Below are 25,894 nucleotides of genomic sequence, written 5' to 3' on the forward strand. Positions count from 1 at the left end.
AGCGTGATCTGCTGCTGATGTCATCGACTGCTACGGTGCACGCTTGGGAGATGTTTACTATACCTACGGGTAAGCCTTATTATAGACTTATTATAGACTTATCTGTAGGTACAAGATGGACATGGGAGTTTACTACCCGCTTTCATGTGTGTTTTTTTTTTTTTTTTTTTTTTAATTATTTTTTTTTTTTATTTTTTTTGAGTCATTAAGTTTTTAGGTGTAATTATGCAAAAGCAAATGGCTTTGTTTTATAAATGTATAATCTTCTGCACTTTAGCATTTTATAAACCTAACATACAACAACAGTAAAGCATTATTTGGTATGATAGAGATATGACTTTACCGAGCCTTAAATCTGTGGACAAGCTCTCTATGTTCAAGTATTTACATACACTCACCAGTCACTTTATTAAGTACATCTGTTCAATTGCTTGGTAACACAAATTGTTAATCGGACAATCACATGGCAGCAACTCAATGCATTTAGTCATCTAGATGTGGGGAAGATGACTTGCTGAAGTTCAAATTGAGTATCGGAATTGGAAAGAAAGGGGATTTAAGTGACTTTGAATGTGTCATGGTTGTTGGTGCCAGACGGGCTAGTCTGAATATAAAAAAATAAATAAAGCTGCTGATCTATTGGAATTTTTACACACAACAATCTCTAGGGTTTACAAAGACTGGTCCAAAAAAGAGAAAATATCCAGTGAGCGGCAGTTTTGTCGATGAAAATGCCTAGTTGATGTCAGTGGACAATGGGTGGACTGGTTTGAAATGATAGAGAGGGAATAGTAACTCAAATATCCACTCATTAAAACCAAGTAATGCAGAATACCATCTCTGAACAAACGCATTGAACATTGAAACAGATGGGTTACAGCAGCAGAAGACCACACCGGTCTGCTAAAAACAGAAAACTGAGTCTACAATTTGCACAGTCTCAACAAAATTGAACAATAGAAGATTGGAAAAACGTTGCCTGGTCTGAGTCCCGATTTCAGCTGCAACATTCAGATGGTAGGGTCAGAATTTCACGCAAAAGTGAAAGCATGGATCTAGCCTGCCTTGTATCAGCGGTTCGTGGTGCTGATGATGGGGGGGGGGGGTTTATTTTCTTGGCACACGTTGGGCCTCTTGGTACCAATTGAGCATCGTTTAAATGCCACAACCTACCTGAGTATTGTTGCTGACCATGTCCATCCCTTTTATGACTACAGTGTGCACCATGTCACAAAGCTCAAATCATCTCAAAATGGTTTCTTGAACATGACAATGAGGTCACTGTACTCAAATGGCATCCACACTCGCAATATCTCAATCCAATAGAGCACCTGTGGGATGTGGTGGAAGATGTGGGAGATTAGCATCATGGATGTGCAGCTGACAAATCTGCAGTAACTGGGTGATGCTATGTCAATATGGACCAAAATCTCTGAGGAATGTTTCCAACACCTTATTGAATCTATGCCATGACGCCTTAAGGCAGTTCTGAAAGCAAAGGGAGGTCCAACCCAGTACTAGAAAGGTGTCGTGTCCCCCCCCCCCCCCCCCCCCAAAAAAAAAACACGAAAAAGGGGCTGTTGAGTGTATATATAAGTGGCAAATTAACCTTTTTAAAATTAGCGCTCTCTGACCTCTGTAGCTGAAGGCACTTTGAACCAATTCATCCTAAACTTCACAACAGAAGCATTAAAGTAATTCAGCAGCTCAGCTTATCCTGCTCCCCCTTTGAGCGCCTGTTCTGTGTTTACAGATTAAAAGGCTGATGGTCGCTGCTGGCAAGGGGTCTGTGCTAATCTGCATGAGAAAAGGACTGCTGTGAATTCTGAGGATAAATTGCTCCATACCATATGTAGTTGTAGGGCATTGAGGGCTTGTTTTTATAGGCTCATTTACGGTTTAAGAATATACCTACTTAAATGTCCATAGCCCAGCAAAGGGTTCCCTTTTAAGGTTTACTTGTCACTCATACACAGTGAAGACTACCATTTTGGGTTTCCTTTTTTAATTATTTGCTGTAGTACAGGTTTCAATAGAATGGGATAATTCTGTGCTGGGTACAAGACAGTTCTTCAGAAACCTATTGTAAATTGGGTTAACTGTGATATCGCTTTTTTGAATTTAACTTGAAAGTTTATATGAAATTTTACTTCTTCTATCAAAGAACCAGAACAACATGTTTAGTGTATTTTAAGATTATATAGGGAGTATATATTATCGAAGCAGAATATCGGGGCCTGTTTGGTCATTATTTAGATGTTCTAAATGGCCATCATAAATTGGATGCAAAAAAATGTGTTTGAGTTAGTGATAACAGCCCAGCCTCAATGTGCATATTGAATTCATATTGGTAGAGCATGTTACATATTTTATTTTTTCCATTAAATCATTAGTTGATTGCAGGTAACAGATGAAACTTCCAGATGTAGGTGCTTTTTTAAACGACTGTGATTGACGTGTAAATTCACCCAAGTGAGTCTTTATTTCTCTCATGTAACAACCTCTTATCCTTCTAGGTGTCTATTGTGGACCGTGGCGTTCGGGGGACAATCGCTGTTGGACTAGTGCCACAGTATTACAGTCTGGATCACCAGCCAGGATGGCTGCCGGATTCCGTGGCCTACCACGCGGATGATGGCAAGTAAGTGCTGTCATGAAATGGCTGGTAAAATCTTAAGAATATCCTAAACTGTTGATTACTAGTACAAAATGGCATAAGAAGTGTGAAACTTTGCAGTAGAGATCAAAATGTATCTTCAGAACTGGAACTAAATGTGTGTGTGTGTGTGTGTGTGTGTGGCCCAAAAAAAATGGGAGAAACTACCATTTCCACTGATGCAGTCGAGTCTTGTAATGCTCCGCTCACAGCCGAAGAATTCCTCACAGTAGTCAAGTTCCTCATGCCCCATAAGGCCTCCAGGCCTGATGGCTACACTGGTGCTTATAAGGCATTTGCTCCCATGCTAGCCCAACAGTTTGGGGATTTTGGATGGTCGAGCATCTGACACACTACAGACACACATCTGTGCTCTTGAAGGAGAGCAAAGACCAGGCCCAATGTATAAACTACCGCCTGATCTCTCTACTAGATGTTGATTTAATTAACTTTACTATAATCCTATTGCTCAGACTCTTGCCTATCCTTCAGAAAGTCCTCCACGATGATCAGGTGGGTTTTATACCCACCAAAGAGGTGAAAGATAACACCACAAGGCTGCTTGACATAATCCACTTGGCTAAACTCTGGAGAATTCCTTTGTTTGCTTTCTTCTGCAGAAGCAGCTTTTGACAGGGTGGATTGGAACTTCCTGAAGGAGACACATTTCTGTCACATTTTGGCGTAGGGACAAACTTTTATAAACAAAAAAAAAAAAGCGCCAATTTTGAAAACGCAATACTTTGTACTTTTTGCTATAATAAATATCCTCCTTTTTTTTTTTTTTTTTTTTTTTTTTTTTCCAGTTTAGGCCGATATGTATTCTACATATTTTTGGTAATAAAATTGATTGGTTTGCGCAAAAAGTTATAGCAGCTACAAAATGGGGAGATATATTTGACTTTTTTTTATGGCCTTTCTGTGGGATAGAGGAATGGTAATACAAATGGGAAACCATTGTAAATAAAATGTCGAGTATTAAAGGCACTTATAATGTATATCTATTTATACACATTATAGGTATTGGAGTAATTTAGTATTAAAGAGATCTGAGCAGGAAGCACAGGCAGACATATTTTAGAGAGCATTTAAAGAGGAAGTAAACCCTGAGTTTACTTCCTCTTTCATTCCCTGCAAAGGTAATGCATAATGGACTACTATGCATCGCATAGTAGTCCATTATGTGTCACTTACCTGCCACAGGAGCCAGCGAAGTCACAGCTGTCCCCTGTAGTCCGGTGCATCCATCTTCTCGGTGGGTCTCGCTGCTCCGCCGCTGTCATTCCACGAAGTCGCGATGACGTCACTCCCGCGCATGCGCACGGTAGCCGCCACGCGTGGCATATTCGCTGTTGACCGTGCTGCGCACCACTGTCTACGGAGCATGCGCCGTAGACAGCAGTGACAGTAGCAGGTCGTCCAAATATCTCTTTCGGCAAATATCTCCTAAACCGTGTAGGTTTAGGAGATATTTCTTGGACCTACAGGTAAGCCTTAATCTAGGCTTACCTGTAGGTCAAAGTGTGTTTGTAAGGGTTTACAACCACTTTAAAGGTTTAACAGCAAAGAAAACTTATGTTACAGGGTATCAAATGGAGAGGGGAAGGAGGTACAGAATACATTTAGCTTGTATCTAAGCATGAATTGTATTTCAAGCATCAGAGTTGTGGACCTTTTTTTCTATAAACATAAAAGTGTAAGTCGGATATGAGTTTTTCTCCATTCCTCCAGATGAAAACCCTTAGAAATGCTTTAAAGCGGATAGCCTAGTTTTGACTCTGGTGACTGTGTTGCTTTCAAATTTATGGATCCAGTGCAGTTCCATTTGGAGAACGACTTTGTTCCAGTCCCCTCCCCTGCAACTGGGATGTATACAATTTTCAAAATCAAGAATTTGTTGTTTTTGGAAATTTACTGCCCGTCTGGGTTACATGCCTGTATGACCTCCTCCAAAAACTTTTTGTTTTTCCGATATATATAGAAGCAACTGCAATGGAGGAATGTAAAAAGCATGACAGGTCCTCTTAAATACGAGATATGGGGTCAAAAAGGCCCCTTTCACAGGGGCTGTCTGATCAGGTTCGCCTGTCAGTTTTTCAGGCGGACCTGATCGGATCCTTAGGGTGGATATGGTGGTCTTGTGTCCCTGCAAGGCAGGAAATAAAAACAGTCACGTTCGTTCTAGTTGTCTTTCTGTGTAAATTTAAGATTGGTTAATTTTTATATTGAAAATAAAGCTATTTTTATTTTTTAACTCGTCAGAAACCCCTGTTGGTAGGCAGTCTTCCTAATCTGCCTCTTCCTATTCTGTGGCGCTATTTGTTCAATTCTTCCTCCTCGGCAAGCGGCCCTGTTGTCTTATGGGACGTGTGTGTCCCAGGAAACAACGGGGCCATTCACAAAGTGCCACACGGCTCGCGTATGCACAGTAGGAAACGGGCAGTGAAGCTGCAAGGCTCCACTGCCTGTTTCCCTTAGTTAAAATGGCAGCACCGGCAGCCGATCTGATGGACGGATCGGCCTCACTGGACAGGCAAGTCACTGTTGCCTGTGGGACAGTGTTTGCAGCTGCTGACTTTAAATAAATAAATAAATGGCCCGAACACCCCTTTTAACCACTTGCCGCCCGCCCTATAGGCAATTGACGGTGGCAAAGTGGTTGCATAATCCTGATTGGACGTCATATGACTTGATCAGGATTATGAGCCGCTGCACGCCCCCGGGGGCGAGCATCGCGGCGATCGTTGTTGCGGGGTGTCAGTCTGACACCATGCAACTACAATCATGGTAAAGAGTCTCCGACGGAGACTCTTTACCACGTGATCAGCTGTGTCCAATCACGGCTGATCACAGTGTAAATAGGAAGAGCCGGTGATCGGCTTTTCCTCACTCGCATCTGTCAGACGTGAGTAGAGGAGAGCCGATCGGCTGCTCCTCTGACAGGGGGGGGTCTGTGCTGATCGATTATCAGCACAGCCCCCCCCGAGGATGCCCACACTGGACCACCAGGGACGCCACCAGACCACCGGGGATGCCCAGCAAAAGGTAATCCTCCCTAGACCACCAGGGATGCCAGTCAGTGGCACAATGGATGCCAATCAGTGCCCACAATGGGCATCACTGATTGGTATGTATTATTGTTTGGCACTGATTGGCTTCCATTAGTACAGTATAACATAATACAGTGCCGCCTATGAGTGCCCACCTGTGCCGCCAATTTGTGCCGCCTATCAGTGTCCATCAATGCCACCTCATCAGTGCCCATCAGTGAAGGAGAAAACTTACTTATTTACAAAGTTTTAAAACTGAAACAAAAAACTTTTTTTTTTCTAAATTTTCCGTATATTTTTTTATTTGTAGCGCAAAAAATAAAAACCGTAGAGGTGATCAAATACCACCAAAAGAAAGCTCTATTTGTGGGAAAAAAATGATAAAAATTTCATTTGGGTACAGTGTAGCATGACCGCGCAATTGTCATTCAAAGTGCGACAGCGCTGAAAGCTCAAAATTGGTCTGGGCAGGAAGGTGTTTAAGTGCCCGGTATTGAAGTGGTTAAGTTCAACACCATCTTCACCACAGTCTTTGTAAAGGTTAACATTTTTTTACAAGTGACAGTCCCAAAGCTCGTGCCATTACAGATAAAATTATGGAATTTATTGCATTAGACGACCAGCCATTCTTTGTTGTTGAGGACATTGGATTCCGTAGGCTCATACAATATATTGAGCCGCATTACACACTACCAAGCAGACACTACTTTGCAGATGCCCATCTACCTGAGTTGTTTGGCAGTGTTAGAAAACACGTTCACAAGCTCGTGACTACTGACATCATAGCAATCAGATTTACTCCCGACATTTGGAGTTCAGACTTGATGCACATGAGTTTGTTGGATCACATGCTGCAGCAGCAATATCTGATGCCTTAAAAACCATGCTTGACACATTGAGAAATCTAAAGTGCATCTGATTGTCCAAGATAATGCGCAAAACGTAGGGGTGCTAAAATTCCTGCATCGATGCATTGCGACTCTGATGTCCCCGATGCGGCATCAATGCATACGACTGGTAAAAACGATTGCTGGTTGAAGTCATCCTGACTTGCCCCGCCCGGAAGAGCACCCCTCGAACGTATTGTTAAAATAACTGTTTTAATAAATCCCGTCTTGCAATCCATGAAGTGCCCCGCTGAGCTTCATACCGCATTTCTCAGTGTGTACATGCTGCTCATGTGACTGCCGGGCCCGCCTCGCTCCTCTCTCCTCACGTCGGTGGGGAATTCTCAGCCCCGACCACCTCTCATCTGATAGCTACAGTGGGCAGGGCTGAGAATTCTCTGCTGACTTCAGGAGAGACGTGAGGAGAGAGGCGGGCCTTGCAGTCACATGAGCAGCATGTACACACATTGAGAAATGAGGTACGAAGCTCCATATTTTTTAAAAAGCACATACAGCGGGGCACTTAATGGATTGTAACTCGGGATTTATTAAAACGGTTATCTTAACAGCAGTGAGTAGAGTTAAAATGTGTTTGTACTCTACTTGCACCTCGTACACGCTCCGTGCTTAAAGTTTCCTGGCTTCCCCGTTTGCACATTCCACTGTGTTAACTTCTAGTGTGCTGTAAGATGCAAATGGGGAAGCCAGGGAACTGTCAGCACAGACACAGTACAGGGAACTTCACAGGGCTGTTTGTCAGCTGTGGATTCTAATCCCTCCTGGCCATCAGGCAGCAGTGTGACTGCCTGTAATACACCGGATTAGCGCACTTTTTTATGGGAGTGAGTTTATTTTTAACTCAAAGCTGAGTTCTAGTAAATTCTTTGTTTATTAAAAGTCAGCAGCTATTAAAAAAAAAAGTGTATCTTCTAACTTTTAATAAAGACACTCACCTGTCCCACAATTCAGCAACGTGGCCACCCAAACCCTCCCTTCTCTCCCCCGCCTGTCCACGGCGCTGACAATACTACTGTGGGCATCCGGCTGTGACGGCTTGCCGCTTTATAGCTGGGTGCACATGTCTCACTGTGCTGTCCTACATAGCCGGGCAATCTTCTGGGACCTGTGACTTGTCCCATAAGATTGCAGGGAGAAAGGGCTGCCCAGGCGGCCCAAGCAGAAGTGGGAGCTCGTCGGTAATGCATCGAGGAATCGAATCGTTGCCCAGATAATCATAATTGAATTGTGAGACCAGTGAAGATGTGCACCTCTAGCAGAATATGGCAATGGAAGACCACGAACTTAAAAGCATATTGTGTATGGCACACACACAATTGCCTGTGAATGAGGGATTGCTGAGTCAGCGCACCATATCGGCTATTATATCAAAAGGAAGAAAACTTGGGTCACTTTAAGCATTTTCCGCTTGCTTATTCCAGATTACAAGCTTTGCAGAAACAGTTTGGAATGCCACGAAACAACTGCAGCAAGATGTAGCCACTCTGAACAGTACCTACTATATGCTACAAAGTCTTTTTTAACAAAAACATGTTTTAGCTACATACATGGCAGATTACGAGCTGCCGGCAACACAGTGCACATCAGTGGATGTTAGTTGAAAACAGTTTGTCTCTTCTATTTTCATTTGAACAGTTGACAAAACACAAGCTCAGCTAATGCTTCCATTGCTGAAGTTATTCCTTTGATTTGCTGCACTGAAGCGTCTGCTAGGAAAAGGCAGAAACTGCTAAAAGCACTCTACTGGAGGCCGTTGACAACCGGTTTCAAGACAGTCCAACCCTCTGTACTGCATTGCAACAGTAGATCCACGATTTTAAAGAGAATTATTTTAATGTGGAGAAAAAGCAGCATGCACAGAAAATTATTCGGGCACAAATGGAGGTGATGGAAGCATCTGGTGAAGGAGTTTCGAAGTGTAGCACAGGGGAAAGTATACCAGAGAAACGGTCACATACAAGTGAAGAGGAACACACTCCCTCGATATCTGACATGTTTGAAGAAATTTTACATGAATGCACCCCGGGCTATAGCAGTGCTAAAACTGCACCTATCCAACACCTGGAGAGTTATTTAGCTGAACAGCCTATTACCAGAAGCGACAATCCCCTTGAGTACTGGTGCATCAACAAACAGCGTTTTCCTTTTGCTTACACAGTTTGCATGCAGATATTTATGTGCCCCAAGCACCAGTACAGAGAGTGAGAGGATATTCAGTCTAGCATCTAATATTCTTTATGAAAAGAACCGTCTCTCTCCTGTGAAAAAGCTGAACAACTTTTGTTCTTAAAGTGAAATCTGCACTTTTACTGAAATTAGAAAGCAGTAGCACAGTCCATTTTACTATGTTCGAATGGTCTAGTTTTGTCACTTTTGCACTATAATTGCCTACCAATTACAGTGGACTGTAAAGTTGAGACTTCCATACTTTGAAATACATTTTTAGTTTACTACAGACATAACAAAATGGAAAGAAAGGGTAGGGTGGCAGGCCCTTTGCTATTTTGTCGGTTGTTAATTTTTAGTTGTACAATTTTTATTTTTTTATTTTTTTTTTTGCACTTTTTCAATTTTAAGAACTCCTCCAGCTTTTGAACTACATAGTTTGTTGGGCCAAACTATGTCTCTCCCTAAGCTGTCAGCCCTCTCCATGTGCGAAACTATATGCATCGGTGGCTGGCTACATACAGTATACCACACTGTTTCCGGGTATGGGCGGAGACTTCCCGGAACACAGACTAGTCTAAAGCTTGCTATGATTGGCTGTGCGCCACTTCTGTAGACTTTGTTCTAGGAAGTCTCCGCCCATACCCAGAACACCGTGCAGTATAGTGTATGGCTATGTATGTAGCTGCAGATACATACATACAGTTTTATCACACATGCAGTGCACTGACACCTTAGGGAGAGAACTGTAGTGAATCCAGGTCTAAGCTCATGCAGGATAGATAAAGATAATATAACGAAAATCCCCTTGGAGAGAGCAGGACACACTAGGAAGAGTGGGCAGCATGGTGGTGAAGTGGCTAGCACTTTCACCTAGCAGCAATAGGGTCGCTGGTTCAAATCCCGACCACGACACCATCTGCCTGGAGCTTGCATGCTCTCCCTGTGCCTGCGTGGGTTTCCTCCAGGTACTCCGGTTTCCTCACACGCTCCAAAGACATGCTGGTAGGTTAATTAGATCCTGACGAAAAATTGGCCAAATATGTGTGTATTGTATGTGTTTGCCACATGGGGTCCCGACACGCTTACAAAGGGCCACGCTATATACCGTAGATGGACACCAGTGGCAAAAAGCGCCCTTAGGCAATTCAGTTCGCATTGGTAGCGCTATACAAGTCATTCATTCATATGGCATCCCCTGTCTGAAAATATCATACTTGGTCACTGGTTTACAGGTGGCTCCTAGGTGTCCCCGGCTTGTGATTTGCTCTGACCTAATTGCGGCACCCTGTTTTTTTCCTCTGTTGGAAACTACTTTTTTGATCACAGATTGATTAATATGTGACTCCTTGTGCAAGATAGAGACCCCTTTCTCTTCCTTGCAACTACTGAACCCCAAATGTGTCCTGAAGAAGTGTACAAGACACATAGGTGTGTGTGTATGTGTATATATATATATATAATTTTCTTTCATGTCCCTGTGTTTTTTTTGTTTTTCTATTAAATGTAGATTTCAATAAATGCTAATATTGTATATTTTCATTGTTTGTTGTGCCTTTAACCACATAAGCCCCGGACCATTTTGCTGGCCAACGACCAGGCCACTTTTTGCGATTCTGCACTGCGTCGCTTTAAATGACAATTGCACGGTCGTGCGACTTGGCTCCCAAACAAATTTTACATCCCTTTTTTATTTATTTTTTTATTTTATTTAATTCCCCCCCCCCCTACTTTTTGCTATAATATCCCCCAAAAATGTATAAAAAACAAACTTATTTTTTTTTTTTTTTCCCCCTCAGTTTAGGCCGATGCGTATTCTTCTACATATTTTTGGTAAAAAAAAAAATCACAAGCTATTGATTGGTTTGTGCAAAAGTTATACTGTTTACAAAATAGAGGATAGTTTATGGCATTTTTATCCTCCTTTTTTTTTTTTTTTTTTTTTTAATACAAGAGATGGCGATCAGCTATTTTTTTTATTTTTTTCCTCTTGGGACTGCGACGACATGGCAGACACATCGGACATTTTTGGGACCATTGTCCTTTATGCAGCAATCTGTGCTATACAAACGCAATGATTCCTGCGTAAATGGCAGTGAAGGAGTTAACCACTAGGTGGCATTGTGGGGGTTAAGTGTGTCCTACGAGCGTGTTGCTAACCGTGGGCGGCGTGGCTGTGTTTTACACATCACTGATCTCTGTTCCAGTCACTGGGAGCAGAGATCAGTGTCAGGCCGCGTACACGCGCGGGGACTGTTCGCCCAACTTTGTCCGCTGAACAGTGTTTCGGCAAACAGTCCGCTCGTGTGTGGGCTTTCAGCGGACAGTTTCAGCGAACAGTCCGCTGAACAAGGTTTTTCGGAAATTCCGAAAAACTGTCCGCTGAAACAAAGTTTCAGCGAACAGTCCCCTCGTGTGTAGGCTTGTTCGTCAAACTAAGTTCCGCGCATGCTCAGAAAGGATTTACATGCCGAAAGTTATAATGCAGTGTATAGAACGTCGTATTTTTCGTGCCGTTCACGTCATCGCGCACGGTTTCAGCAAACTGTTCGTTCGTCGTGTGTGGCCATGTCCGTCCATGCTAATTTTGAGCGGACTGTTTGACGGACAAAGTTGGGCGAACAGTCCCCGCGTGTGTACGCGGCCTCACTGTTGCTAGGCAGAACAGGCAGATGCTTGTTTACTTTAGCATCTCCCCGTTCTTCCTCCCGTGAGACGATCGCGGTTATCCCTGTGGCGATCGAGTCTGCGGGACCCACGATCGGACTCGCGGAGGTCCCGTCGGGCGTGATGGCATGGCGGCAAATTTAAAGGGACGTACCTGTACGCCCATTCACCTGTCCGTGCCATTTTGCTGAAGTACATAGGTGTGTGCCGGTTGGGAAGTGGTTAAGTCTGACCATAGGTTTTCCCTTTTTCTTTCTTTCTCCATATTTTTATGGATGAGCCCATTTTGAGTGCTTTCTTTTTTCTTTATTTCATTTTTATTTTATTTATTTTTCCCACATCACATGTAGGACAACTGGAAAACCCAACAGGCTAACGTGTTTTGAGGCCTTGCCTCTCCACTGAGCTCTGGCTCTAAGGAAGTGACAAGTCCTTGAAACACGTTTTGCTTGTTAATGGGAGTGAGATGACTGGAAAACCCAACATGTGATGTGAATGATGTATTGTGGACTGGAAGCTGATGTTTTACTTCAACAAGCTTTGATACAACTGACCTGAAGGCTTAGTAGTATGATTGTTATAATAGCCCGTGCGCCCTCTGTCTTGTTTTATGGTTCTTCTATTTTTGAACAATAAACACAGTGCAAATACCATATGTCTACTCAAACATAGAGGCTCTTAGCCTTTGGCATTTTATATTATGCCTGTTTTTATTTTTATTATTGTGCAGCATATGTACTGTACGTTTCTTTAATTTTGTATTTTATTTTCTGTGTCCAATTTATGTGGGTTACTTTTTAAATAAAGTACTTTTATTTTAAATTAAAATAAAGTAATTATTTTATTCTACCATGTACCAATGTTTCTATTACCCATAGATTGGTTTTTATTGGTATATATTTTTATAAATTTTTATCAGTATATTTTTTTTATTTTTGTTATGATTTATGCCAACATCATGTAAATAAATTGTCTAGCTTATATCCAATTATACTATGTTATCTTTTTGAGTTAATGCTCATGCTTCTGGAGTCCATGATCATGTGATTCTATCTTTTTATGCTCTTAAGCTGTGCTTCATATAAAGTCCCAAATTTTCACGTTGTTGCAATTTGTTCCACATAATAGGGATGGAGGCAGATGAACCTACCCATTCGCTGCCTCATGTAAAGTCCCAAACACCCCGTCCCCTCTTTTTTACTTATTTTACATTACTGAATTGTATTTTGTTGTTCATTAAGTTCATGATCATTAAAGTCGAATTTGATCTATCAAAAAAAGTTTTTTTTTTTTTTTTTTTTAATTGTCCTTTTCGGCCTAGTATATCCTTCATTTTCGGTACCAAAATTTACATTTGGTGCACCCCTACTTATAAAGCATTTTATAAACCTAGCATACAACGGTCCCACCTCTGCACCAGGCGAAACACTATAGGGGTTACAAGGATCCCCTTTTCACCTTGGACCATTTTGGGAGAGCCTGTCCTTATTCTACTTGCATTAAGACACCGCTAGAAGTTACCACTTAAATCTAAAGAATACGGGGCACCAGAACCCCTTCCTGTGCTCTCTTGGCCACTTCACACCACATAGTACCTGAAGCCTTTATGCTAAATCGCAGGCTCTTGTATAGATCAAAGTGGTTCCCTGAAGTGAACATTGGTTGTTTTATCTATTCGGAAAAACACTTCCTTTTTACCTTCCCTCTCCCCCCGGCACATCTCTCTTGGGGTGTACCCATGAAGAAACAAAATTGTTAAAGCTCCTGAGGAAGCGTTATTCAAAAACGCGAAACATGTAGAGTGCCAGAACATATTTAAGTTTTAGTTTTATACCTGATTTTCTGTCTCATTTACTCCCTGTATTAATGCATAAACTGTTAATTTTTGGATATATATGGAAATATGAATTGTGTAGACTGTACTAATCTTGACAGGATATTAAGTAGTACTTGATATGTTTTTACAAACCCCCTCCTTTTGTCTTTGTTCTAAATTTTAGTTTTTTTTTTTTTAAATAACACTTTTGAATTTGTTTTTCATTTTTGCCTAAAAAGTCCAATAGAACCAACACTTTTTCCTTGAGGTCTTTTTATGGGAAGGTTTATCCTTTTCCCCCTTTCCTTCTCCCTTATTTTTTTTTATTGAAGTTATGATTAGGACGTGGCAACTGTTTGTTTTTTTTTTTTTTTTTTTTTTGACTTTTTAGTGTATCCACAGATACCACCCTGTGATAGATACACACCTCTATTTAATGTTACAACAGAAGCATTAAAGTAATTCAACAGCTCAGCTTATCCGGCTCCTCCTTCTTTGACCTCCTGCGTCATGTGTTTACCCAAAATGTTGTGAGGATGCAACATATCACCTCACCACCTGTCGAACACACTTGCTTTTTAGGGGAGCAGCAGTTCTTGCCTTCTCAAACTCTCCAATAAAGCCTCCAAGATTCGAGCAGAATCTTGGAGGCTTTATTGGAGAGTTTATTGAGAAGGCAAGAACTGCTGCTCCCCTAAAAAGCAAGTGTGTTTTGACAGGTGGTGAGGAGGTGATATGTTGCATCCTCACAACATTAGGATAGAGCATATCCTGGTTCTCCTCCTACCTATCACAGCGCTCCTTCAGGCCCCTTTCACACTGATTTTGCTGCAGTTTTTTTTGCCACAATTTTACCATGATTTTGATGCAACTTTAAGCAATGCCTGTGTAAACCTGAAGTCTGTGGACCTCAAATCGCATCAGTCGGACCAAAGTAGTGCTGCGACTATTTTGAAGTCGCACAGATATGAATGGTACACATTGAAAAACGTGGGGAACGACTTGTCGTGACTTTGAAGTCCCAGTTTACAGGACAATCTGCACAAGTGTGAAAGGGGCCTCCGTGTTCCACTACAACTCTGTCTCCTTCTCTCCACTTTCTTTCTATCAGGGTCCTCCAAGGCTCTGTTCTTGGGCCACTTCACACTTCTATGTACACCTCCTCTCTCTTGGGCACTTGATATCCTTCCAGTGCCATCTCTACACCAATGAGACCCAAACCTATCTTGTCTCTTCTTGCATTACTGATATATAGCATGGATGTCGCACCACTTTCTTAAACTAAATCTCTATAAAACTGAGCTGATAACTTCCCTGCCCTTGCCCCCCCTCCATGACTTCCATCAAAATCAATAATGCAACCATCAAGCCCTCCCTTCACGCCAAGGTACTAGAGGTAATCCTAGACTCTGACCTATCCTGTTTACCCCAAATCCAATTCTCAAAAGCTTGTAGACTTCATCTTCAGAACATCTCTAAAGTCTACCCCTTTTTAACCAAAGCAACCACCAAGCTACACATTCATTACCTTGTTATCTCTTGCCTTTGGCTATTTGAAACTCCCTTCTCATAGGCCTACCTCTCCAAAGGCCATCAGTCTATCACGAATGCTGCTGCAAGACTTGTCCACCTTACCAACTACTCAGTGTCTGCCACCCCTTCCCTAATCACTACACTGGCTTCTGATTACCCAGCAAATTTAATTCAACATACTAACTACAGCATTCAAAGCCATTTGCAATTCTGTCCCCAGCTACGTCACCAATCTTGTCTCCAAATATCACCCAAACTGTCCTCTCTGCTCCTCGAGACCTCCTGCTCTCAGGCTCCCTTGTCTCCTCCTCTCCAGGACTTCTCCAGAGCCTCTCCCATCCTCTGGAATTCTGTCAGGCTGCCTCCTACTCTGACTGCCTTTTAGGCAATCCCTAAAAACTCATCTCCTCAGGAAAGCTTATCGCGCCTCCAACTAATCCTCCTTCCTTTTTTTTTTTTTTGTTTTTTTTTTGTTTCCCCCACTTGCATCAGCTCATCCCCAGGAGTTATAACCTTTTTGTAGTGCTTGCCCTACCCTCTTAGATTGTAAGCTCTTATGAGCAGGGCCCTGTATTTTATTGCAACTGTACTGTCCCTTTTTTTTATATTGTCAAGCACTATGTAAACTGATGGTGCTATATAAATCCTGTATATTAATCTGTGTGCACAGAAATTCCTTCAATCTCTCAAACTTGTGACCGTCATTTAGACTGTGGCCTGTCGCAGAGCTTTTTATTTTGCCATTGAGCACTATAGAATACTGATTCTGGTTTTATGTGTGGTGTGACAGTTGGGTGTTTGCAGGAATCCTGAGAACATCATCCCAAAGGGTGATTGGGATCACCTGTCCATATTGCTAAGGTTGTAAAGTAGTTGTGTGAGGATGATGGGACACTCCCCTTTTAGGGAGGCATAAAAATATGAATGCTAGTATTTTGTACACGTTGCAGATTCTGATTTAAAAATATATTGTTTAGATAATTGTGATATTTTATAAAATACGATCTCATTTGACAGATTTGTTGGTACTCTTCACAAATAAAGAACCCAGAAAAGTAAACTGACAAAAGTCCATTTAATAAATATCAGTCTTTGCCTTTTTGAATTTTGACTCGACTAATACAAATGAAAATGGCATAGACAAAAATGATGGAACCCTCAACCTAATATTTAGTTACACAACTGCTAGCAATCACTGCTAGTGACTAGTGATTTTCTGGAGCTCTCGGTGAGACCTCTGTAACTGCCAACAAGTAGTTTGGCCTGCTCTTATTAAGCAAACTGCTCCAGCTGTCTCAGGTTTGAAGTGTACCTACGGACGCAGAGAAGAGTATGATATACGACCATGGGGGCGGACATAGGGGACATCCCAGGGGAGGAAGACACAGGAGAAGCGTGACTCCCCTGAAACTGGGAGAACCCAGTCACTACTACTGGCAACAGGAGCCAGCCAGCTGTAGTAAATTTAGATTAGTGAATATCAAGGTATGCCCAATAGAGTATACACTGCCGTATTGCATAGCAAATTCTCTAGTAGATGGCTGGGGGTGGATTGGACATGCTTAGCAAGGCAGGAAGATATGCTGAAAAATGTGTGTGATCATATGGTAGAAAACACACCACTGCACAGGAACCGGAGTAACTGTCTAATGTATTCTGTATACAAACTTCCAGTAGCTGATATATAGACTGGCTCTCATCAAAAACATAAATCCCAAGAGTAGGCTACTTTGTCCTTTTAAGGCATAAGCCTTGCAGCCAAGTGGTAGGAATCCCCCCTCGGTCACTCCTTAGTCACAGGTAAATCAAGCTGCTTGAAGATGGTGTTACAGGCTTTATCTTTGATATGCTGGTCTGTAAATTTACTTTCTAAACTCCTCGGACAACTCTCTCCTTTCTGGTCCATGTTCAGTGTGCTGTATGTGATTTATATCTAAACAGAAGAGTGACTGGTTTTCTCCATTTACAATGCAGGGAAAAAAAAAGTACAATATTTGATCGCCTGCTGATTGTTTGCCCATTTACAAAGAAACGGTCCGTCTATAATTTTAATGGTAGGTTTATTTTAACAGTGAGACAGAATAACAAAAATATCCAGAAAAATGCATTTCAAAAAAGGTATAAAGTGATTTACGTTTTAGAGAGTGAAATAAGTATTTTATCCACTATTAATCAGCACGATTTATGGCTTCCAGGTGTCTTCTATACAGGTAACAAGCTAAGATTAGGAGCACTTCTCTTAAAGGGAGTGCTCCTAATTTCAAGTTGTTACCTGTATAAAATACACTTGTCCACAGAAGCAGTCAATCAGAATCCAAGCTCTCCACCATGGCCAAGACCAAAGAGCTGTCCAAGGATGACGGGGACAAGAATTGTAGACCTACACACGCTGGAATGGGCTACAAGACCATCGCCAAGCAGCTTAGTAAGAGGGGGACAACAATTGTGATTATTCGCAAATGGAAGAAACCGCAAAATAACTGTCAATCTCCCTCGGTCTGGGGTTCCATGCAAGATCTCGCCTTGTGGAGGACTGAAATCCTACAGCATTCTCCTGCTCAAGAAAGCACATGCACAGGCCCATCCTGAAGTAACGAACATCTGAATGATTTAGATGAGAACTGGGTGAAAGTGTTGCCGTCAGATGAGACCAAAATCATGTTTACGAGGAGAAATGCTACCTATGACCCCAAGAACACCATCCCCGCCATCAAACATGGAGGTGTATAACATTATGCTTCAGGGGTATTTTTCTGCTAAGGGGACAGGACAGCTTTACTGCATCAATGGGACAATGGATGGGGCCATGAACCTCCTTCCCTCAGCCAGGGCATTGAGAATTGGTCTTCCAGCATGACAATAACACAAATCATGGCCAAGGCAACAAAGGAGGGGCTCCAGAAGAAGAACTTTAAGGTCCTGGGGTGGCCTAGCCCATCTCTGGACCTTAATCCCATTGAAAATATGTGGAGGGAGCTGAAGGTTCAAGTTGGCAAACGTCAGCCTCAAAACCTTAATGATTTGGAGAGGATCTGCAAAGAGAAGTGGGGGGAAAAAAAAATCCCTCCTGCGATGCTTGCAAACCTGGTGGCTAACTACAAGAAACGTCTGACCTCTTTTGCCAACAAGGGTCTTGCCACCAAGTACGAAGTCATGTTTTGCGAAGTGTCAAATGCTTATTTCGCTCATTAAAATGCGAATCACTTTGTCACAGAAAAACGCATTTCAAAAAAGTTATGAAGGCCACACATCCTGTTCGGTATTTCTGCCAAGAAGCTGCTTTCCAAGTCCTGGAACATGAGACCAATGGATTTGGCTATAGAAACCCCGAGGGCCAGACAACACCAGTCTTGGAGTACACCAGAAAATGAACAGCTTTATTTTTTGAGAAATGCACTGAATTTATACAGCAAACCATCAGATAAGGGCTACTCTCATTATCTCAGACAAAGGTCACCTTATACAATAGAGCTAGTCCTATTATTACAATGACCTCCTTTAGACAGTCTGGCTCCTCCCATAGGACTAACTTTCATAAGAAGCCACAAGCAATTAGCGTAGCGACAAGCTCTGGATAACTGAAGAACACATAAGAGAGTTCTCCAGGCTATGGTTCTTCTCCTGTAACTCAAAGTCTGAGATAATACTAAACCCAACAACACCCCCCCGTTCCATAGTCCAGCAGTCCCGGCTAGATCCAATACGGGGGTCAGCTTGGGGATGTCCGGGAGCAGTACTACAGCAAAGTTCAGTTTGCTGGGAAAAACCCCATCTGCGTCGCCGTTTTGTCGGCTCAGCCTGTGCTGCACAGTAAAGTTGTAGGGCTGCAGGGCAAGACTCCATCTCAATAAGTGTCTGTTGTCCCCGGATACTCTATTTAACCAGATCAAAGGGTTTTGGTCCATGAGCACTGTGAAGGATCGTCCGTAGAGATACGGCTGAGGTTTTTTCAAGGCCCACACCAGCTCCAAAACTTCTTTCTTTTTCTCTGGCTGCATACCCCACCTCCTGCGGTAGTAGCTTGCGATTTCATGTAGACAACAGGGTGCTCACTGCCATCGGCTCCCACTTGGCTTAGGACTGCTCCCAACCCCAAGGTAGAAGCATCTGCATGTACACAAAAACGTTTGGGTCACGAGCAGCTACTGGGGCAGAGACCAGGCGATGGAAAGCCTTTTCACACTCTAGGGACCACAGGACCTGGCGGGGAAGATTCTTTCTAGTCAAGTCAGTCAAGGGTTTAGCTATTATGCTATAATCGGGAACAAACCTTCTATAATATCCTGCAGTGCCTAGGAATGCCAAGACCTGGGTTTTTGTCCTGGGGTGGGCAACGGCCTCTGCTTTTAGCTGATTCAGGACGCTGTTGCTGACAGCCTGCTTGAGGTACTGAACCTCAGACATTCCTATGCTACATTTCTCAGACTTTAATGTTGGTCCCGCAGTCTTGATGCAGTCTAATGCAGTACCCAGGTGGAGTAGATGTTCCTCCCAGGTATCGCTGTAGATCGCAATGTCATCCAGGTATGCACAGGCGTAATCCTGAAGACCATCGAGGACTTGATCTACCATCCTCTGAAACGTCTCCACATTTTTCATTCCAAATGGCATGGCCTTAGACTGGTACAAGCCAAAGGGGGTGATGAATGCTGACTTTGAAACTGATTCTGGGTCCAGAGGAATCTGCCAGTAACCTTTGCATAGGTCAAGGGTAGTTAGACTGCATCGCCCGAAGTAATTTCCTATCAGTCATTTAGTCGGCGGTAATCTAAACAGAAGCGGATAGTACCATCCCGCTTTGGCACTAACACTACTGGGGTACCCATGGGCTGTTGGAGGGCTTGATGACTCCTAAATTGACCATGTCCTTTATCTCCTGCCTCGTACCTTCTCTCACTGACTCTACTCTGTGCACTGTCCTAGTAGTGTATCCAGAATTGGTGGAAAACCTTTCCTGATGCTGTCATAGGACCAGCCTGGCCAGATCCTGCTACTCCAGCCCTAGCTGCCTGACTAACCTCACTGTCTCTACACCTGCTCTGTCCCCATCTCACTGGTAGCTTTGGCAGGGGAAGGTTCTTGGTATCTTCCCCGGCTGGAGCACATATGGCAGTTATCTCCTCAGGCCTCTCGGTACGCTTTGAGCATGTTCACATGGAAGGTCCGCTGGACTTTCATCTGAGCACTTCGCTACCAGGTAGGTAGTGTCACATTTGCTGCCTTACCTTGTAGGGTCCCTGCCAAGAGGCCTGTAATTTGTCTCACTTGGTAGGCTTGAGGGCAAGAACGTTATGCCCTACAGCCAAGGTGGGATTCCAGGCGGTACGATTATACTACCACTTCTGCCACCCCTGTGTGGTCTGAAGGTTACCTAGTAGGGGAGGTTGAAAAAAACCTGTGTGTGTGATTTATATGTCTGGATTACCTTGTATATGCCTGTATGTTGTGGTCGTTCAGGCGCTTATCTAATAGCTTCTTGAAACTATCGATGCTAGCCACTGTGAAAGGGAATTCCACATCCTTGCCGCTCTTACAGTAAAGAACCCTCTACGTAGTTTAAGATTAAAGCTCTTTTCTTTTAATTTTAATGAGTGGCCACGAGTCTCGTTTTACTCCCTTCCGTGAAAAAGTTTTATCCCTATTGTGGGGTCATCAGTACGGTGTTTGTAAATTGAAATCGTAGCCCCTCTCAAGCGTGTCTTCTCCAGAGAGAATAAGTTCAGTGCTTGCAACCTTTCCTAATCACTAATCTCCTCCAGACCCTTTATTAGCTTTGTTGCATTTCTTTGTACCTGGTCCATTTCCAGTACATCCTTCCTGAGGACTGGAGCCCAGAACTGGACAGCATACGCTAGGTACGGCCGGACCAGTGTCTTGTAGAGCGGGAGAATTATCGTTTTATCTCTGGAATGAATCCCCTTTTTAATTCATGCCAATATTCTGTTTGCTTTGTTAGGCAAAGCTTGACATTGCATACCATTGCTGAGCCTGTAATCTACTAGGAACCCCAGGTCCTTTTCCATCCTAGATTCCCTCAGAGGTTCTCCCCTCTCCCCCAGTGTATAGATTGCATTCATATTTTTGGCACCCAAATGCATTATTTTACATTTTTCTACATTTAACCTCGTTTGCCATGTAGTTGCCCACCCCATTAATTTGTTCAGATCTTTTTGCAAGGTTTCCACAACCTGCAAAGAAGTTGCGTACGGAGTCCGTGAGGTCCTTCAGCCGGTCCCTGAGCGCTAGTATGTACCCTACCACAGAATTCTCTTCAGCCCCTACACCTCCTTCCCAATGGGCTCTAAGTAGATCTAGTGGCCCCCTCACCTGTCTCCCATACAATAACTCAGCTGAACCCCTGTAGGTTCTTGCGGCACTTCCCTGTAAGCGATCAGGAGGTGCGGCAAAAATTTCTCCCAATCCTGGTGAGAAGTTGCAATAGTCCGCAGCAATTGCTTTAGCATTCCATTGAACCACTCACATAGTCCATTAGTCTGGGGGTGGTAGGGAGAGCTGTGTATAGGCTTAATTCCACAGCTTCCACAACTGCTGGGTTAGGTCCGCAGTAAACGGAGTTCCTTGGTCTGAGATAATCTCCTGAGGGGAAACCCACCCTGGCAAAGATTCAGAGCAGGGCCTTTACTACTGTCTCCTTGATTCCAGCAGATCCTTGAGTGTGCTTCGCTTAAGGCTGGAGTAGCAAAGATCATCCGTCAAGGCCCTGTTGGTGGTTTGCATGTTCCAGGCACAAAAAAAGCATCCCACAGCTGCCAACAAAATGTGACAAAGTCTGGACACCCTATTGGGAAGCAGCTTCTTGGTGGAAATACCCAAGTCCTGGAACACGAGACCAACGGATCTGGCTTTAGAAACCCCAAGGACCACACAATACCAGTCTTGGCGTACACCAGAAAATAAACTGCTTCATTTTTAGAAACTGAAATTTGAAATAACTTTTAAACAAAATATTTTCCAATAAATGTATTTATTTGTCTACTCCTATAATTAGCTAGTCTGTTAAAACTCTGATCACATGCTACTCTTGATAGCCAACTTTTTATTATTGTGTTATGAAAACTAACACACTGCTTCATAAAATGTCTTAGCATTTTCCTATTTTCTTGGAAAAAAATAACATGAAGATACTAAAGGAAGAAATGACAGCATATAACAATAGAACATATAACACAAGAACATCAAAGATGCTTTGATCGCATGATCTCCTCAGCTGGGCTGAAGATGATAGAGAGCCATGAGGCTCAAAATGGTAGAGCGAGAGCTCTTTGACTCGTTCACCCCTTTTTTATACTTCAATCATACACCGTGCAGACCCAACCCCAAGCCTCTAGGGGCAACATTGTCCATGTATCATGTCTATGTATCCTGGTCAATCTTTAATGCCTTTGATCTCTGTAACCCACCTTCATCAATCATCCTTCCAGTCATAGCGCTCTTGAAGCTCGCTTGCATAGCGTTATTACACCAGACCGATAAGAGCCAAGCTTTTGTTCAGCCTTTGCTTCTTTCAGATGAATAATCTGATATGCTACCAAGCTTTGATGTGCAACTTGTCAAATTCCAGACAGCCCCCAAGAAAGCAAAGGCTTGGTTGTATCAACCAGAAAAACTCCAGAAATATGATATAAAATCATGTTGCATTCCAACCAGCCGCTTTATGCCTAAAGGGCACATATCGCCCTCCTTCAGACACGGCTCCTATGGAACAGTCCATAACTGTCTTAAGGTGTTGCGCCTCTCAACATGTGCTTCAGAAAAAGCTCCCATGTAACAGTCCAGAATGGTCTTGACGTGTTGTGCTTCCCAACATGTGCCGCTTTCCCACTGAATGACACACCACCATCGTTCTTCCGCGACAGCTTCCATCACCATTCTGTGTGTTCTCCTTTCTGGTATCTTCACGACGGGGTGCTTTACAGGCAAGGAGTGTCCATTCACTCGCCATTCACCAGCACACGCATTAAGAGCAATATTTTCGCCAGCTTTCAGATACAGCATCTCAAGGAGGCCTTACCCATATTACTAACCTAAAATACACATATGTCACACTATACCATAACATAAATCAACCCACCACTATATTATATACTTATATACGTAACCCATCAAATGACGCATCCCGCTCCTAACCTCCTCTAACTGTTTACTGTAAATACGGGTCAGGACTAGGCAGGCTTGCTCACAATAGCCTTTCCTATCGCAATTTTGGCATGTCGGTGGTATTTCAGGGCTCTGAATTGGCAGCAAAGCCTCTAACTTGTGTGAAGAGACCTTACCGTCAATACGTCCCTCAAATTGCATAGATAGATGTGAGCGCTTCCTAATATAAATTTTGAGTCTAACACATATAAACCTGAAACAATGACAAACCAGAAAATTCCATCCCTGTGCCTTGATTTCAGAGACCATCCCCAGGGTATATCAATCGCCTCTACCTATTGTTAGGTTCAAGGAACACCCTAGTTCCATGACTAACGTTACAGCGGTATCCTTTAGGACAAAGACCAAACTTGTCTATGTCCCAAATAATGCCCAGGTGCTTCCTTCCCAGCATTGATCTCTTCATCCAGAACCCAGAGTGAAATATTGACGTGGCAGACAAAGGACATCATGGTCATGCCTCTGACAGAAGAAAATATCAACCTGCCTCCAGCTTCCATCCTCTCTGATCACGTAGATAATTTTAGCCTCAGATGCAACAAGGCAGATTCCCCAGTCAGTAAGCCCATTGATACCACAGACTACACAGACTGAGTCTGCGCTTCTGTATATGGGATCAATGAGGAAGCATAATGCCTCTCATACTCCAAACAAGCACAGCGCATCCAGGCATTCGACCACCACCTTGGATTAGTGTAAGAGATATGTTTTGGCAAAATCTTACTGAGCTGTGATGCTAATTCATAAGGCCACTGCCCCTCATACAGAGACTGTACAATCAGATTGAAGTTTGCTGATACCTCTGCTTGCCCCTGTGTGCATGCCAGAGCCCATGACCGATTCCTGTACCCTCACACTCTACCAATCGCTTAACATGGTTGACAAAACCCGGAGCCACTTTAACCTGGGTATTTATGACTTTGAATGTTATTAAGGGTGCCACCAATCTCTCTGAGTAACCAAGCCCCGTTTACTGTCTGAAGATATGGCTGAGAGTTTGTTCCTCAGTAGACCGATTTTCCACTCCATTAACACCGTCCCAGCTCCTATTTACCACCCCCCAAATATTGCTGAATACATCCCTCCTCTTTTGGTTACCACTCAGAAATAAGCATCCTGAATTCCTTCTGTGTCCGCACCAACCAGACGTATCTCCCAGACGTATCTCCCCTATATCCAGCTCTGGTGTCCCACGTGTCCAGTAACCGAGAACCTCTCTGTAGGACTGCTAAGATTGAGATGCCACCCCTACAAGTACATTTTCACCCCATTGATATGTCTGGCCGCCCAACAGACATCTCACTATGCATAAATACCAGCCTCCTGGGTACCTGCGCCATATTAATTCAGTTATGTCAATACATGTCACACATTAAAAACCTTTCATTCTTTCAATTTCTCCCTCCATTAAAAAATAAATAAATAAATAATAATTTACATTTCTTGTTCTGAAGGATTGGATAGGTTATATTCCTTCCCCAACCTCCAACTCATTGCACTTGTATTCACAGTACGTTTGCATTCATAAATGACAGGAGAGACTCTAAGAAAATGTTTCACAAGTCTTGTTGCTGTGGAAAGTCTTTCAGATCCAGAATTAGCGCTAAATTGTCCATAAAAAAAGAAACCTCATATTTGTAAGTATTAATCTGAATATTTTTTTGTCCCTTCCCTCCTGAATGTTTATCAGAACAAATTTGTGGTGTGGTGTGGTGTGGTGTGGCAAACTGCCAACCAGATAAACAAACAACTTTCTTCTCTGTTCTGGAAACCTCTCCAGTCTCGCTCCTCCAGGACTCTGGAAGTATAAAAGAAGAGAAGAATCGAATTCTTATCTATAATATCTACTCGTTTGCTATGCTTACTTATAGTTCCCTCCTTGGAACCCAGGAACTTCGTATTCCAGGCTTCTGCAACTCTAAACAAATTCTCAAAACAACCATGATTTATTTAGGCTGAGCCCACTCTAAAATGGATCCCAATGGTATAAGCAGAAATTAAAATTAGAATTTTTGAGAAGCAACATTCACGTTTGTTTGTTTTTTAAACGCTAATAAAAATCTGTGCATTTATCTGTACCTTGAGACCTATACACGAACACCCCTTTCAGGTTGACAAAGCCTAAACCTTTTGGAACTTTTCCCACATGAATAAAAAATAAATAAAGAAAAAAACAAAGAAAAAAAGGAACTCCAGTGGCTAGAATGGCTTCCTACCAACTCTTGTCTTAGACTCGGTTCACACTGGGGCAACTTGTCAGGTGACTTAGCCGCCTGACAAGTCGTGCTCCATTCTGTACAATGGAACTGTTCTAATAGGAGCGACACAAGTCGCTCCGATTTAGAAAAGGGTTCCTGTAATACTTTTGGGGCTACTTCAGGCGACTTGCATTGACTTCTATACAGAAGTCATTTTGCAAGCCGCCGCTGAAGTCGGATGCAGGTCGCCTGAAGCAGTCACGCTGCAAGTCGTGCTACCTCAGTGCCAGTTCACACTAGTGCAATGCGAGAACCCTGCGAATCAACTGCGGGTTCCCGCATCGCACCCGACACACACGGCAGTTCACACTGCCATATGTGAACTGCTGGGGAGTGTCATTATATGTTAATGACACCCCCATTTCAGCTCGCATATCGCACTGCGAACTGACAGTTTGGACATGAATCGGATCGCTTAGGTGTGAAGACACATGCGATACGATTCTGGTCCGAACAGAAAAATCCTGTGCGTGTTTGGACCAAATGCGGTGCAATATCAGCCATACTATCTGTATGGCTGACATTGCATCGGGCAGACATCACATGTAATGTGAACAGCAGTGGCGCTGCGAATTACATGCGATGTCTGGCATCGTATTAGTGTGAACCAGCACTCGGTGTGAACTGACTCTTAACCACTTTACAGCGCACGACGATGTACGTCC

The 25,894-nt window shown here is 43.0% G+C and overlaps 1 protein-coding gene across 2 annotated transcripts in view; it reads left to right on the forward strand.

The window, feature by feature from the left end:
* The window catches only part of SPRYD3 (SPRY domain containing 3), an 80,035-nt gene that overhangs the window by 29,302 nt on the left and 24,839 nt on the right, over positions 1-25,894 (forward strand). For both annotated transcript variants that reach the window (XM_077483894.1, XM_077483893.1), the window contains one exon: positions 2,517-2,641. In XM_077483894.1, coding sequence (XP_077340020.1) covers positions 2,517-2,641 — 125 coding nt within the window. The remainder of the gene's footprint in view (positions 1-2,516; positions 2,642-25,894) is intronic.

The sequence above is a fragment of the Lithobates pipiens genome, unplaced genomic scaffold (assembly GCF_037356315.1).
Source record: "Lithobates pipiens isolate NorthernLeopardFrog02 unplaced genomic scaffold, aLitPip1_a1.2 Scaffold_16, whole genome shotgun sequence".
In the NCBI taxonomy this organism is placed as follows: domain Eukaryota; kingdom Metazoa; phylum Chordata; class Amphibia; order Anura; family Ranidae; genus Lithobates; species Lithobates pipiens.